General features: G+C 64.2%; 1 protein-coding gene across 2 annotated transcripts in view; it reads left to right on the top strand.

Annotated features, from left to right (window-relative positions):
- Positions 1-14968, top strand: part of ICAM5 (intercellular adhesion molecule 5) — a 23051-nt gene extending 8083 nt beyond the window's left edge. Inside the window, exons 1-10 of one of the 2 annotated variants that reach the window (XM_024219321.2) lie at positions 813-1062; positions 1804-2076; positions 2771-3088; positions 4879-5160; positions 5928-6203; positions 7772-8014; positions 8704-8946; positions 11196-11429; positions 13656-13919; positions 14392-14968. In XM_024219321.2, the coding sequence (XP_024075089.2) occupies positions 1014-1062; positions 1804-2076; positions 2771-3088; positions 4879-5160; positions 5928-6203; positions 7772-8014; positions 8704-8946; positions 11196-11429; positions 13656-13919; positions 14392-14591 (2382 nt within the window). In that variant the 5' untranslated portion in view covers positions 813-1013 and the 3' untranslated portion in view covers positions 14592-14968. Of the gene's footprint in view, positions 1-812; positions 1063-1803; positions 2077-2770; positions 3089-4878; positions 5161-5927; positions 6204-7771; positions 8015-8703; positions 8947-11195; positions 11430-13655; positions 13920-14391 lie in introns of those variants that run through there. The other variant, XM_026660618.1, reaches the window with a different exon arrangement.
- The last annotated feature ends 263 nt before the right edge of the window (positions 14969-15231 follow it).

Here is a 15231-nt window from a genome sequence, read left to right as displayed (position 1 = left end):
GCAAGGGGGTGGATGGACGGACAGAGGGGTGCATAGGGGGATAGGCGGACAGCCAGGTGTGTAGGGGGAAGGATGGACAGACGTGTAGAGGGACAGACGGACAGAGGAGGGCACGGGGACAGACAGACAGTCCAGTGCATGGGGGATGTGTGGACAGAGGGGGGAGTAGGGGGACAGACAGGCGCGTAGGGGGATGGATGGACAGAGGGGGGAGTAAGGGGATGGACGGACAGAGGGGGGCATCGGGGGATGGACGGACAGAGGGGGGTGTAGGAGGATGGAGGAGGGTGACCCCTGCTCTATGGACTCCAAGGAGAACCCGGGGGCGGGGATAGACGGGGGCTGTAGGAAGCCAGCCAGGAACACGACACATTCATCCATGAGTCCAAAAGCATCAGAGTCATTGAGGTACAGCACGAAGCAGGAGCTGTTTTGGTGGAAGGCTCTTAAACCCGCGGGGCCCCGATCTCGGCCGGGGTCTGAGCAGCGCCCGGCGTGACGGGGCCCGATCTCGGCTGGGGACTGGGCGGTGCCCGGCCCGACGGGGCCCGATCTCGGCTGGGGACTGGGCGGCGCCCGGCGCGACGGGGCCCCGATCTCCGCCGGGGGTCGGGGCGGCGCCCGGCCCGACGGGGCCCGATCTCGGCCGGGGTCTGGGCGGCGCCTGGCGCGAAGGGGCCCCGATCTCGGCCGGGGTCTGGGCGGTGTCCGGCTCGACGGGGCCCGATCTCGGCCGGGGACTGGGCGGCGCCCCGCCCGACGGGGGCTCGGTTCCCCTTGGCGCGCCGGGCCCTGACTCCAGAGGTGCCCAGCTCCCCTCAGGGCCGGGCCGTGGCCCGAGTTGCTGCAGGAAGCGGAGGAAACCCGGGCTCAGGCGCCGGCCCGTCCTCGGGAACTCAGGGGCGGGCGCCCGGGCTCCTGCGCTGCGCTGCGCCGCGCTCCCTCCTCCGCCTGGATAGCGAGTCCCAGCGCCGCCAATCCCGAGCCCTGCGCGGCGCGGCGCGTCCTCAGCCATGCGGCTCCGGCAGCTCGGGGCCCTGCTGCTGCTCCTGGCGCTCCCAGGTACCTACCCCGCGGATCGGGGCCCGGCGTCGGGACCGGCTCACGTGCGGGGCTCCCCGCCCCGTCCGTGCCCGGCCTGCGGGGGGCGGGGGGACCCCGAGAGGGAGTCAGTCCGGGCGGGGGGGAGGGGGCTGGTTTGGCTTGTGGCTTGTTAAGAAAAGGCTCCTCCCGATAGGCGGCGTGGGAAGTGGTGGGCACCAGTGGTTAGAGCTGGGGGCTGGGAGCCAGGACTCCTGGGTTCTCTCCCCAGGGCTGGGAGGGGAGTGGGGGGCAGGGAGCCAGGACTCCTGGGTTCTCTCCCCAGCTCTGGAAGGGCAGTGGGGGGCTGGGAGCCAGGACTCCTGGGTTCTCTCCCCAGCGCTGGGAGGGGGGTGGGGTCTAGTGGTTGGGGGGAGGGGGGACTCCTGGGTTGTAGCCCCACCTCTGGGAGGCGGGTGGGGGGCTAGTGATGAGGGTCACTGGGAGTCAGGACTGTGAGCTGCCCTAGAACTTCAGGCAAGTCCCTTCACTGCTGCGTGCCTCAGTTTCTCTGCTGGTGAAATGGGAACAATAATGTTTGCAAAGTGCTTTGGGATCGTCGGGTGGAGGGCGTTGGACATCCACAGCGTCGTTACTGTGACGGTGCTGAGCCGCCGCCCTGGGCATGGATTCAAAACGCTGGGAGAGGCTGCCCTGACCCCGGTGTCCTCTGGGACCCCCCCCCCCCGAGGCTGAGCACCACGGGCGCGTTTCCCATTTCAGGGGCTGCAGAACAATCCTTTAATGTGAGCGTTTGGCTGGAAGATGCTGTGGTGGAGCACGGAGGCTCCATCTGGTTAAACTGCAGCCACACGTGCCAGGATCCTGGTGCCCGGGGCGGCCTGGAGACCTCGCTCAAGAAAGCCGAACATAAAAAGGGGTCCAGATGGATGGCCCAAGAGCTGGTCAATATCCGGGAGTGGGTGTCGGTTGTTCAGTGCTATATCAACTGCTACAGAAAAACAACAGTTGCATATGCCAACATCACCACTTACCGTAAGTGACTCACAGAAGGAGGCTGCTGGGGGGGGGCGGGGTACGGGGGGGGGGTGGGGGTTGCCCGGTTCCGGGGGGGGGGAATCCCAGATTCTTTCCTGGGGAGGCAGGAGATGAGCCCTCAGATTAGAGACCCCCCCGGAGCAGACGGGATCCTTGTGTAGTTCTGGGGAGAGAAGCTGCATCGGCTTCTCCCGAGACTCCGGACTCCGTTTAGCCTCATAGCAGCACAAACTTACCCTGAGTCCACAAGCACCGTCCCTACCCAGGGGCTTGCCCTGCACGGATGGGACCCCACCCCGCAGGGCGAAAGGGGGGTTGGTCTCAGAGGCGCATGCTGCCCTCAGACTCTCTGGAGAGGTTGTCGGTGAGATGTCTGCATCATGCCCGGCATGAGGATGTTGTTTTGCGACGTGGGGACCCGTTCCATTGGGAACCCACATGGTCCCACCTTTCCCCTGCTACTGGAGTGACCTATGGGGCCGGCCAGCCAGCAGAAAGGTCCTATGTCCGTCAGCTGGCGTGGGGGTGTGATCAGGGCAGGGAGATGCAGCCAGCTGCAGGTGCCGTCTCTTGAACAGTGCAGACGATGTGGGTGGGACAGGCTGCAGGATTTGGCCACGCCCTGGCGGATCCCACCGCTGACACCATGTTGGATTCCTGAAAGGCTGCCTGTGTCTTTGTGTCACTCCAGAGGTGCCGGAGCGGGTGGTGCTGGAGCCGCTCCCCGAGATGGAGCTGGGCCGGGCCTATAACCTGACGTGCCGGGTTCTGAACGTGGCTCCCGTCACGCACCTCAGCGTGACCCTCCGCCAGGGGGGACGGACCCTGCACACGGAGACCTTCCAGAACCGCACCGGGACCGGACCCGACAACGTCACGGTGACCCACAAGATCACCCCTCAGCGACAGGACCACGGGCAGGAGATCACCTGCCACACCGCCCTGGACCTGACACCGCACGGGCAGCTTTTCCAAAACTCCTCCCCTGCGGTGGAGCTCAGGGTTTTTGGTGAGTGCCGATTCACTAGCCCCAACCTCTCGGACCGGCCCTTCCGCGGGCTCCCAGTGCCGACGCTCTGATCGGGAATGGGGCCCAAACCTCAGGGAAACAAGAACCAGACCCTTGGCTCGCCTGCCTCTCGTCCGAGCCGCCCGCTCACGCTCCGACAGCTGCCGGGTCTGCGGGAATTATAATCCCGTTAGCGGGAGTCTATTAATAACTCTGTGACGAATCCCCAGCCAACTCCCTGCCTTTGTCTCTGAGCTCCGGGCTCTGGTGGAGCTGCGGCGGCTGCTTGACTCACTGCATTTCTCCCGCTGCCCGGGCGAGCGAGCAATCTCTGAGCTCACCTGGGCGTTTTCAATCTGCTGCAACCCCTCTTCTCAGCGGGAGAGAGGAAACGCCAGCGCTAGCCCGTGGGCAGGACAAGGCGTTCACGGGTGTCATTAACCACCCTCTGCCCTGCTCAGCGGTGCAGTGCTGACAAGAATGGCCGCGCTGGGTCAGAGCAATGGTCCATCCAGGCCAGTGCCAGGGGGCTTCAGAGGGAATTAACAGATCAGGCAATTATCGAGTATCCCTCCCCTGTCGTCCAGTCCCAGCTTCTGGCAGCTGGAGGTTTAGGGACCCCCAGAGCATGGGGCTGTGTCCCTGCCCATCCTGGCTAACAGCCACTGGTGGACCCATCCCCCAAGAACTTACCTAATTTTGCTTTGAACCCAGTTATTCTTTTGGCCTTCACAACATCCCCTGGCAGTGAGTTCCACAGGTTGTCTGTGCATTGTGTGAAGTGGAACTTCCCTCTGTTCATTTTTAAACCTGCTGCCTAGTAATGTCATTGGGTGGCCCCCGGCTTGAGTGTTACGTGACAGGCTAGGAGCTCTCGAGATAACCTGATCCCTCCTCTAAAGATGGCTTTCTCAATGGGACGATGTTGAAATTGGAAGTTCTCAGGCCCGGATCCCGATCCCACTGCAGATCTAAGGGCAGATCCTCAGCTGTTCTGTGACTGTCAGGCCCCTGGGTGGCCTCCCAAGTTGGGTACTCAGAATCACTAGTGGTGTTTGAAAAGCTTGGCCTTAATGTGTGAAAGTGAGACAGCGGGGGGTGGGGGGGGGGCTGGGAGCCAGGACTCCTGGGTTCTATCCCTGGCTCTGGGAGGACACTGGAGTCGAGTGGGTTGGGGGGGCGGGGGCTGGGAGTCAGGACTCCTGGGTTCTCTCTAGGAGGTGAGTGGAGGCCAGTGATTAAAGCAGGGCAGGAACTGGGTATCAGGACTCCTGGGTTCAGTTCCCGGCTCTGCAACTCGCTGACTGTGTGACCTGGGGTAGGCCATTTCCCCTCTCTGCACCTCCCATTTCTGCGCCCGCTTCCTGGGGCAGGGCGAGGTGAGAATGGCGGAAGATTTGTAAAACACAGTCAGGCCCCGTGTCATTGTGTCCGGATCCGGAACTGGAGCCTGGGAGGACGTGAGACGCTCTCACAACAGACATGGGCTGCATTACAACTGGGCATATCACAGTAGTGCCTGGAGACCCCAACTGAGATGGGGGCCCCCACGGGGGCAGGCGCTGCCCAGACCTGGAGAGCCCTTACCCCAAGGATATCACAGTCCAATTAGACAGAGGGTGGGAGGGGAAACAGAGGCAGAGAAAAGGGAAGGATTTGCCCAAGGCCGACAGCCAAGCCGGGAATAGAACCCAGGTGTCCTGAGTCCCAGGCTGCTGTTCTGTGTACTCGGCCACATGCCTCTGAATGCTTCCCTCATGCCCCGCGGTGGTTTTTCTCGCCCGCTGCAGATCTCCCGGAGGAGCCCCGGCTCCAAATCTCCCACTATATCGAGGTGGGCACCAGGGCGCCCGCCCGCTGTAGGGTGGCCGGGGTCTTCCCCGCCGCGGGAGAGGCCCGGTTCAACCTGTCCTTTGGGGGAGAGAGCCTGAACTTCACCGTCACCACGTCAGGCGACACGGCCACCGCCCAGGGCGAGGTTCGGTCCCCATCCCCGGGATGGCACCAGCTGAACTGCACCGTGTCCGTGGGGCCCGTGTGCAGATCTGCAGGGCAGAGCGTTCTCGTTTACCGTGAGTGTCTGGATTATTCCCCTGGGGTGTGAGCAGTGCTGGCGCCGATCCTGCAGAGAGCTGCCTGCTGGGTGGCCCTGGCCCTCCTCTGCCCCCTCTCCGCCGATCAGCCCCGTGTCCAGTTCCAAGGACGGAGCACGGCTGAGCTGAGCCAAGCCGGGGCTCTGTTCTGGAGAGGGGAGAGCCGCTCTCCCTGCCCGCCGTGCGCGGGACTTTCCCTGGGCGTGTTCCCTGGTTAATAATAACGGCACTGATTGCCAATTGATCCTGGGGGCAGCAGGGCTCTTGTCCCAGAACCAGCGGGTTCAGTCCCTTGTAGGGACCCCACGGTGCCTGGCACATGCGCTCACACCGAGGGCAGAGCCAAGCCTGGGTGATTTTTATTCGACCCAATGATAATGCCCGAAAAGCTCCAACGCACACAACCAGCTGGGGATTGCCCTGCCCTGGGGGTTGCGCTGCCCCCCTTCCTGGAGGACCTGGTGGCGAGAGACGAAGGCCCAGCCCTGCCTCTGGCAAGCCGAATGAGTCCGATGGGCCCGGTCCCAGCTCCCCCACTCCAACCTGCTAGACCCTATGCTCTCTCCGGGCGCTGGCGAGAGAACCCAGGAGTCCGGGTTTCCAGCCCCTGCTCACACCACACCAGCCTGGCGCTATAACCCAGGGCTCCCCAGACGTGGAAATTGGGTTTCTTTGCAGCAGTGACATCAGTCACATGTTAAAAATCACCCTGATCATTTCACAGCAGCTCTGCCTGTCCCCTGCAGGTTTCCCTCAGCCCGTCCTGGAGATCGACCAGCCACAGGCCCTCGCGAACAGGAACGTGAGCATCACGTGCCATTCCCCTGCCTCCCAGCCCCCCGGCACGACGCTACAGCTCAGAGACGCCGAGCGAACCCTGGCGTCCGGGCACCCGCCCCGCCTGCAGCTCACGCTGACGACCCGCAAGGGAGACAACAGGAGGCAATTCACGTGTGAAGGGAACCTCACGCTGGGCAACCATTCCCTCGTAAAGAACACGTCCGCCCAGCTCGCCGTCCTCTGTGAGTCGGGAGCGGGGCCCAGACCCTGTCTCTTCCTGCCCCTGCACGTCCCGCGGTGACCGACCCCAGGGCCTCCCTGGGACGGCAGCACTGGAACATCTCCAAACCTTCAGTGCCTTTCTCCTCGGGCACCACGCTGAGGCAGGGCCGTGCCATTATCCCCATGGGCTAGGTGGGGAAACTGAGGCACGGGAAGCCTGGCAGAGGAGGGAGTTGGGTCCCTAACCATTGTGCCATCCAGCCGCCTGGTTGTCTGCCCATCTCTGCTCTGCCTCATGGCGGCCTCAGCGGCGGAACCCAGCACATCGCTGTGAAACGCAGCCGAGCCCGTTGCTGTCGTTACAAACCCTCGCTAACAGAAATTAATAGGGACACAGAGAGAGATGCTGCCAGACAAACCCATTTGCATTTTCCCATCGGCCAGTGAGGAGAGGGAGAGGACGCACGAGCGTCTGATGATACCGAATGGAGTCGAGAGCGAGTGAAGGAGGGGAGTCTATTGGTTGGGGCGGGGGGGGGGGGGCTGGGAGTCAGGACTCCTGGGTTCTATGCCCAGTTCTAGGAGAGGATTGGGGTCTGGTGGGTTAGAGGAAGGGGGCTGGGAGCCAGGATTCCTAGCCTATGTTTTCAGCTCTGCTACAGACACTGGGTGGCCTTGGGCACGTCTTTTCCTCTTTCTGTGCCTCGGTTTCCCTGTGTCGACTGCAATCATTGAGGTGACTTGTGCTTGGCACCAGCCCGGGCCTCATGCAGAAAGCCCCGGCTGGAAGGTGGGAGCGGTGGCACGAGGACTTGCAGCTGGGCTGATCATTGGCCACAACCCAGTAGCCTTGCAGTGTGCAAGGCCTTTGTCTCTGCGAAGCACTTAAGGACGTGCCAAAGCTTTAGCGTGTGAGCCGGGCCCAGGGCGGGCGCCGAGGTGGGCGGGTGCTGGGGTGGGTGCCGAGGTGGGCGGGCGCTGGGGAGGGTGCCGAGGTGGGCGGGCGCTGGGGAGGGTGCCGGGGCGGGCGGGCGGGCGCCGGGGTGGGCAGGCGCGGGGTGGGCGGGTGCAGGGGCTGGCGGGCTCTGACGTCCATCCCCGTGTGGCACGGCACTAGAGCCCGTGCGTCACTCTCTCAGCACACGCCGGCGGGACTGCCGTGCTCCAGGGGCTGTGTCGGGGCTGCAGTCCCAGGCCCGGAGCTCCCGCCAGGAGAAGTCGTGCCCCTCCAGCCACCCACTGCCCTGCCGCTGGGGCTCTCGGGGCGCAAACAGGCCAGTGACCCAGGTCATTGATCCTCCAGGCGTCCCGGGAGAGAGCAGAGGGTCCTGGGCAACGACTCAAGTTCTGTCCCTGCACTTTCGGATGAGCCTGAAACGGACGCGGCTCGAGGGGGGGCTGCGAACCCTGGTCTGCAGGGCCGGCGGGAGCCCAGCACCAGCTGTGGTGTGCGAATTAGACACGGGGCCTTTCCCCTCCAGGGGACGCCGGCCCCGCGGCGAGAGAGGACTGGACAGATCAGGGCGTTCAGACGGAGCGAAGGCATCTGGGCCTTCCCACACCAGCCTTATTCTTCTCTCTGTTCCAGACGCGCCTACGCTGGACGAGCCCGGCTGCCCAAGTCACCAGACGTGGCTCGAGGGGACCCCGCAGCAGCTGGCCTGTGAAGCCGATGGCAACCCGACGCCGGAGGTCTCCTGCAGCAAGGACAGCCCGGTGTACGCTACCGGCGGCGTGCAGAACGTCACGAGAGGCCACGCGGGGCTGTATCGCTGCCGCGCCACCAATGCCCATGGGACGGCTGGCAGGAACGTGACAATCCACGTCGAATGTGAGGGCCGGGATCGCAGCCTATGGGGGCCCCGGGGAGCTGATGGCCCCACAGAGCTGGGCTCCCCAGTGTCGGGAGCTGGCGGCTTCCGGTGCTTGGCTAGAAGTGACGCCGTCCCAGCAAACGCAAGACGGGTCAGACGAAGGGGGAGTGTGTGATTGCCAAGATTCCCGCTGGCTCGGGGGGGCAGGGAATGGGACACGGGGCCTTTCCCCTCCAGGGGTGCTGGCCCCGACCCACCCCAGGCTGGCGACTGGCTGGCTCAGGACGGTCAATGGGACACGGGGCCTTTCCCCACTAGGGGGCCCGTCTCTGATCTGGCCCCAGGTGGAGGGGGACTGAGCGGGGTGTTCAGATGGAGAGGTGGAGTTCTCCTCCTTGACCATCCCCAGACTGATAGCGACTGAAGAGTGTCCCCCTCTGACAGCTTCTCCCTGGGCCCTGCAAGAGGTTCATTTGCTGGGTCTCAGCCCCATTCCTTGCTAACAAGACCCTGCTCCCCAAAGCCCTCGGCCCAGCTGTCCCCCCCCCCCCCCCCCCCCCCCGCCGGTGGTAACCTCGTCAGAGGGGCCAAGTTCTGAATGGGCCCCCGAGTCCCAGCTCCCCTCCAGGGCAGGGCCGAGGCGCATGGCAGAGGAACCAGCCCTGCTCTCCCCTTTAAAGACAGGTTCCGGTTCCGTATCTTCCAGATGGGCCTGAAATAGACGATGCCGGCTGTGCAGGGACCCGGACCTGGGTGGAGGGGACGGAGCAAAGCTTGGCCTGCCTGGCGCGGGGGAACCCAGCACCGGCCGTGGTGTGCACGAAGGACGGGGTGCCCTACGACGTGGGGGTGCAGCATCGGGTGGCGAGAGAGCATGCTGGGACCTACCACTGCAACGCCACCAACGCCCGCGGCTCGGTCAGCTGGGACGTGACCGTCCAGGTGGAGTGTAAGTCAGCAAACACTGGATCCCTGCAGCTATGTGTGAGATAGTCACTTGCCTAGACCCCCCTGCCCTTGTCTGAACCCCTGGTCTTGTCCTGCCGTGGGTGGAGCAGTCGGCTGAGTTAAACGGATGCCCCTCTGCTGGTCTCACATCAGTTGGTTGATTAGAAGCTCCCGATAAGATCAGGGGCCCCATTGGGCCGGGCGCTGCCCGGACCCGGCCAAGATCTGATGGGGATCAGGAGGGAACTGTCCCTCGGGGAAGGTTCGCCCTTTGCTGCCTCCTGCAGGGTGTCTTGCACCTGCCTTCAAGCAGCTGGGGCGGGGCCCGTTGGAGACGGGAGACCGGGTTAGATGGGCCCTGGGATGAGCATCTCTGGCAGCGCCTCTGTTCGGGTGAGCAATGAATCAGCCATGCTAGGAAGGGAAAAGGACAAGCGCGCTGAACTCGTTAGGGAAGAGACAGTGACCTTGGCCTCAGCGCCTGGCTCGCGGGACTGAGCAGCGGCGGAAGCAGCCCGGCCAGGAGGACGTATAAATACAACGTGCGACGACAAATCCCGCCTCAGCAGCAGAGGTTAATCAGGCAGCTCAGGAATGAACGGTCTGGCAATGTGCTGAACACCCAGGGGCTGCAGACGCCCTCGGGAAGTGGGGTCTGAGTGTGAGATGCTGTACGCAGGCACGTAGCACCGGACGGCCCGGAAACCGGCCAGTCACGCTTGCCATAGGTTCTCGCACACCCGGTGACGTCTGCACTCCTGATTAATTCATCCGTCCCAGTCCAGCTTGGGGGTCGGAGGTTTGTCTCCGTGACTCCAGGCACCGAACCTGGACTGGTGCCGGTTCCTAATGTCACCCTCCAATGTGAGCTTACAGCCTGGCAGGTAGAACTGCCCTCGCAGGCCAGGCTGGTACCTGCATCGACCCCCGTCCCTGGGCCAGGCCCACCGCTGCCCCCAACCGCCACCCAGGGCTGGACTGGTCTCTGCGTTGGCACCGCCTCGGCCGGTCTCTGTGTTACTTGTACCTGGGCCCTGCCCATGGGCTCCGGGACGGTTTGCGAGGAGTTTCTCTCCGCGCTTTCCCAGCACAGACACAACAGCGCAGCCCATGCGGGCAGTGAATTCCAGCTCTGCCCGGCCCTCCCGGCAGCCACGGACAATTGTCCACTTGCCACATCCAGCAGGTGTTCGTGTCACGGACTCCCAGGACTGGGGGGAACCCCCTTTCGGGGACAGTCCTTCTCTGGGGTCCACCTCTCCCGGGGTTAAGCTGTAGGCCCCTCTGCCTCCTGGAGCCGCACCTCTCTGAGCCTTAGCACGTCTGTTTCTGCCGGGGGCCCCCTCGGGGAGTCCCCTCGCTCTGGACCCCCGGGGCCTCCACTCCCAGAGGGAATAATTCAACCCTGTTCTCTAGCCCGGAGCGACCCTCAGCCAGTGTAACACAGGAGGGTTTATTGAGCATCTGAACCCAGCACAGGAAACTCTCAGGGCCTCAGGCCTGGCCTCCCCAGCCCAGCACATCCCAGTCCCCCTGCATCCAGGTGGGGTCTGGCTCTCTTCTCCCAGTCAAGAGACACCCCCCTTCCAGCTGGGCACCTGATATCACCGGCCCCCAAGTCCCGCCTCTGTCCATTGTCTTCTGTCCCAGGTAGACCGGCTGCCTGGGCCTCCTCCCCTCTCATCCATCCATTGTTTCCCCTCTGTCTGGAACCTGCTTGTCCGGTCACTGGGGTCCTCTCTCCACAGCCCATTGTCCTCCCGCTGGCCAGAACCGGCTATGACTCCTGAGCTGGGCATCCCGGTCACCAGTCGCTGGGGTCTCCGTTCTCCAGGCCGGTCGCTGGCCCTCTGTAACAACAACCTCTCTCTCCACCACCTCGTAAAACCAGTAACTCCCAGGGAAACTGAGTCCCAACCCCTCTGCATTGCCAGCCATTGAAAACAACAAGAACCCCACCCCACCCCCCCGCTTCGTCACAGCTCGTCTGTGGCACGGAGAGATGGAGAAGCCGGGGGCCCTCTGTTACAAAAGCCGTTGTGTTGGGGAGTTTGGCTCTGAGGGCAAGGCGCTGCACAGCCACTCCTCGGTTACCCTGCTCCTGCCTGGACTAGGAGCTGGCGGTAACAAAGGTGGCCCAGCACGAGCCCTCGGCCAGGGTTCATCTAGCAGAAGACGGAGCCACGGGCTGGGGGAGCCGCAGGGCTTCTTCGTGGTATGAATAGTGGGCCCTTGTTCTCTACCTTCCAGACAAGCCCACCATGGACGAGTCCAGCTGCCCCAGTACCCAGGCGTGGCTGGAGGGGACCCTGCACACCCTGGCCTGTGAGGCGGACGGGATCCGCGTCCCATGCACCAAGGAGGGAGCAGCCGAGGAGTTTGGCGGCGAGCGGAACGTGAGCAGGAATGACTCCGGCACCTACCAGTGCACGGCCAGGAACCGTCACGGGTCGGCGACGAGGGTGGTCACCGTGCGGGTGGAATGTGAGTCTCGATTGCACACCAGCATTGCACTAGCCTGGCTCGCCCTACGTGTGACCCGCAGGCTGTGCTGGCGGCACTGGGGTGGGAACGGCTCCCCGAGAATCCCCCTCCCGGACGGGGGCCGAACTGGCATAAAGGCCCTGCTCCCAGCCCCGGCATATGGCATTGGGGCAGGTCTCGGGCCTGTGCGCCGCAGGAGTTCAGACTAGGTGATCCCGTCTGGCCTTGGAATCTGTGAATCTGGCACTGCGGCCGTACAGTCTCTGCTGCTCCCCGGGCGCCACAGGGTGCAGAGTGTGAGTTAGAGCAGCCCCAAGGCTGCTCTGATTCACCCTGTGGGCTGGGTGAGAGCCCTGCCTGACCTCAGAAGACAGGCAGCACAAATGGCTCCTGTTGCTATTGCCACACTATTACGGCAGAGCCTACGGGCCCCAGCCATGGAGCAGGACCCCCCCCACCCATGTGCTGGGAGCTGTACATTATTTGTTAGGTGAATTACGGTAGTGCCCCAGCCCATTGGGCTAGGCTCTGTACGTTATTTATTAGGTGAATTACGGTAATAATTACGGTGCTCCAGTCTTGGCTCAGGGCCCCCCCAGCGCTAGGCGCTGTACATTATTTGTTAGGTGAATTACAGCAGTGCCCAGAGCCCCACAGCGCTAGGGGCTGCACAGAGACAGGACGGAGTAGCAGCCCCTGCCCCAGCGAGCTCACAGTCTCTAGAAGCGCAGGAACGGAGCAGCTGGGACTCCGGCCCTGCGTGTGTAAAGTGCAGCTGATCTGATTTTGTGCTGGCCCAAGCGCAGCTGCGGGAAGCTGACACTGGACATTCCTAAACGAGCCCGGCCCCCGCGCCCTGCCCTGTGTTACTAATTGCACCGGAAATGACTGACCGTGAAAGAACATTGAGTCCTATGTACTTGCCGCTGTTGGCTCCGTTTACTGGCCCCCCTCGTCTGCTCTCCACCCGATTCCCTGCGCCGGGCCCGACTCGTGAACGTTAGCCGGGGGGTCCCCGGGGTGTCGTGCCGCTGAGTGCCTGGCTGCAAAGTGCTGCCCGGGGCGAGGCAGGAGGGCGAGCGCCGCCAGCCCGGGACGCTCCCAAGACGGCGCGATCGCGGCCGATTCCCCTCCCGCTCGCCCGGCGTTCGTCACACGAGCTCCGCCCGGAAACGCTCCAACCCGGTGCAGCCAGAGGGAGACCCGAACGGGCCGGGGAGACGCGAGCTGGGGTCTGGGACGGAGGAGCTGGGGGGGCCCTGGCGCTGTGCAAATAGCCGCGGAGCTGTGAAGCTGCAGCTCGGGCCGGAGCCTGCTCCCCACCGCAGCTGTCAGAGCCCCAGCTGGAGCCGCAGCGTCTACACAGCCGTTTCTGGGGCCGTAGCGCGAGCCCGTCCCTGGCACTGGGCGCTGCACGTGCTTGCGGTGAGAGACAATTTCAGCTGCCAGCCACTGGTGCTTGATCTGCCTCCCTCCGCGAGGTTCCGGGGCCCATTCGGCGGGATTTCTGGCCGGGATGGCGCCTCGCACGCCGGGACCAGCTTCCCTCGCAGGGTTCTGTCTGACAGCGAAGCATGTTACGCTCCTTGCTGCCAGCCAGGTGTCTTCTCCCACCCTCGAACCTGTGCAGCTCTGGCCTGCGCTGGCTCCGCTCTTCCCACTTCCCTTACGAAGCCAGAACGAGCCGCAGCGTTCCCGTCTTGGTCTCACCGGGGTAAAATCGCCTCCCGTTAGCCCCGACTGTCGCAGCATCGCTCCGGGCGCTCATGGCCAGCTGCTCAGCCAGCGTTAGCCCCATTTTAGGGCTGGGGAAATTGAGGCCCAGAGCAATGGGGTGACAGGCCCAAGGTCACGCAGGGTGTCTGTGGCAGAGCCAGGGTTTGACCCCAGGGGTCTGCCCTGCTGCTGAACACAGGGAGGCTTTACCAGAGCTCAACGGAGAACGCTCCTGCTCACAGATGGAGAAATCGCAGTGGAGTGGGGGGTCCAGGGCTGGCTGAGCAAAGGGAGCAGAGAGAGGGGTAGGATGGTGCAGTGGTTAGTGCACTAGCCTGGGACTTGGGAGGCCTCAGTGCCATCCTTGCACGGCCTAGGGCCTCTCTCGGTGCCCCCCTGTAGAATGGGGGCGCTGCTCCCCCGCTGCACGGGACGGTGGGCGGAAAATGGGGGGGCCGCAGAGGGACCCGGGGCTGCACGGCTGCTAAGTGTGTGACCTTTTCTCTCCAGACAGGCCCGTCGTCTTGCTCCTGGCCATCAGCCCTTCCGCCACCGTCCCACGCGGCGCCAGCTTCAACATCAGCTGCCGCGCCGAGGGCTCCCCGGCGCCCGCCTACCGCTGGACCGTGCCCCCCGCCCCCAACGTCCACTGCTCGGCCGATAACAGCACCGTGAGCGTGGCCGGCGCTGACCGGCACAACCGCGGCGTTTACGTCTGCAGAGTCTCCAACGCCCACGGGCAGCACCTGGGCCAGGTCCAAATCCAGGTGACAGGTACGGAGCAGAGGGTGAGGAAGCCAGGGAAGGGCAAAGTGTGTGGGGGGGAGGGACAGATCCCCTGTGGGGTTTCTGGGCGTTCTGCAGCAGCCCTGGGGGGTCGAGGTCCCTGCCGCGCGGCGGGCGAGGAGGCAGGACTTGAGCCCAGCCTGATTCAGCGGCACCACGCACCTGGGGCGTCTCCGCTCGCTTCGTAACAGAGAAGCTGCCTGGCGGCGGGGGGGCTGGAGCTCTGTGCTGGGATCCAGCAGACCTGCCGTCTAGTCCCAGCTCCACTCCTGGGATGCTGAGCAACCCTGGGCAAGCGACAGCCCCGCTCTGTGACTCGGTTTCCCTTCCCCACCTCTGCCCGGCTGTGTGATCCTGGGCGTGTCCCTTCCCCTCTCGCTGCCTCTGTCTAGCCTGGAAGCTCTTTGGGGCAGGGACTGTCTCTCCTCCTGGAGCCTCACCCGCGTGTCCCCCCTGCCAGATCACAGATTCATCATCGCGGCCCTGATCGCGGGGGCGGCCGTGCTGCTGCTGGGTGGGACGGCCGGGCTCGTCTATTACCTCAAATCCACCGCCTGCAAGAAGGGCGAGTACAACGTGCAGGACGCCGAGAGCTCCTCCAAAGCCGCCTGCCTCGGCCGCGACGCTGCCGTCTATGGGATACAGCTCACCCAGACCTGAGCCGGCCGGCGGCCGGAGCCACCCACACGGGCTGCTGGAGGGGAACCCGGTGGTGCGTCCCTGTGGCTGGGGCGCTGGCCGGCCTGCCTGGTTTGGTTGATTGGTCGTTGTTGCATCCGTCCTCCGGCTGCTTTGGAAGCTCCTGCCGAGCTGTGTTCTCGGTCCAGACCCGGCCTGTCTCCGTACAGCCACCTCCGCATGCAGCTTCTGTCCTCGGATCTGCTCCGCCCTTTTCCCCTTCCCCGGCCCCGCCCCGTGGCCCTGGTGCAACTTCCGGCTTGTCGCCGATCCAGACAGCTGGTGTCTTGCCTTAAATATCCCTTCTCCGGCTTGGGGAAACGGGTCATGAGCTGGCCCCGACCAGGCCATGATTGTACTGGAGCGTGCGGGGGGGAGGGAGGGGGTTGCCTAACCCAGCGCCTGGGTGGACTGGCACGGGCAGGGGAGAACGGGTACGTGACCCGCTGGGATCCGAACGTCTAGGTTCCAGATTCCAACCCGGGGGGAGGCAGGGGCCACCAAACAGTCAGGGTCCTGCTAGCAGGAATGGGCCAGTCTGTCCTCAGATATAAGAACAGAAGAACGGCCAGACTGGGTCAGACCAAAGGTCCATCCAGCCCCGTGTCCTGTCTTCTGACAG

This window comes from Terrapene carolina, unplaced genomic scaffold, assembly GCF_002925995.2.
Source record: "Terrapene carolina triunguis isolate 2854851 unplaced genomic scaffold, T_m_triunguis-2.0 Scaffold833, whole genome shotgun sequence".
NCBI lineage: Eukaryota > Metazoa > Chordata > Testudines > Emydidae > Terrapene > Terrapene triunguis.
The sequence above is the reverse complement of the archived record's forward strand: the minus strand, read 5'-3'. Positions and strand labels throughout refer to the sequence as shown.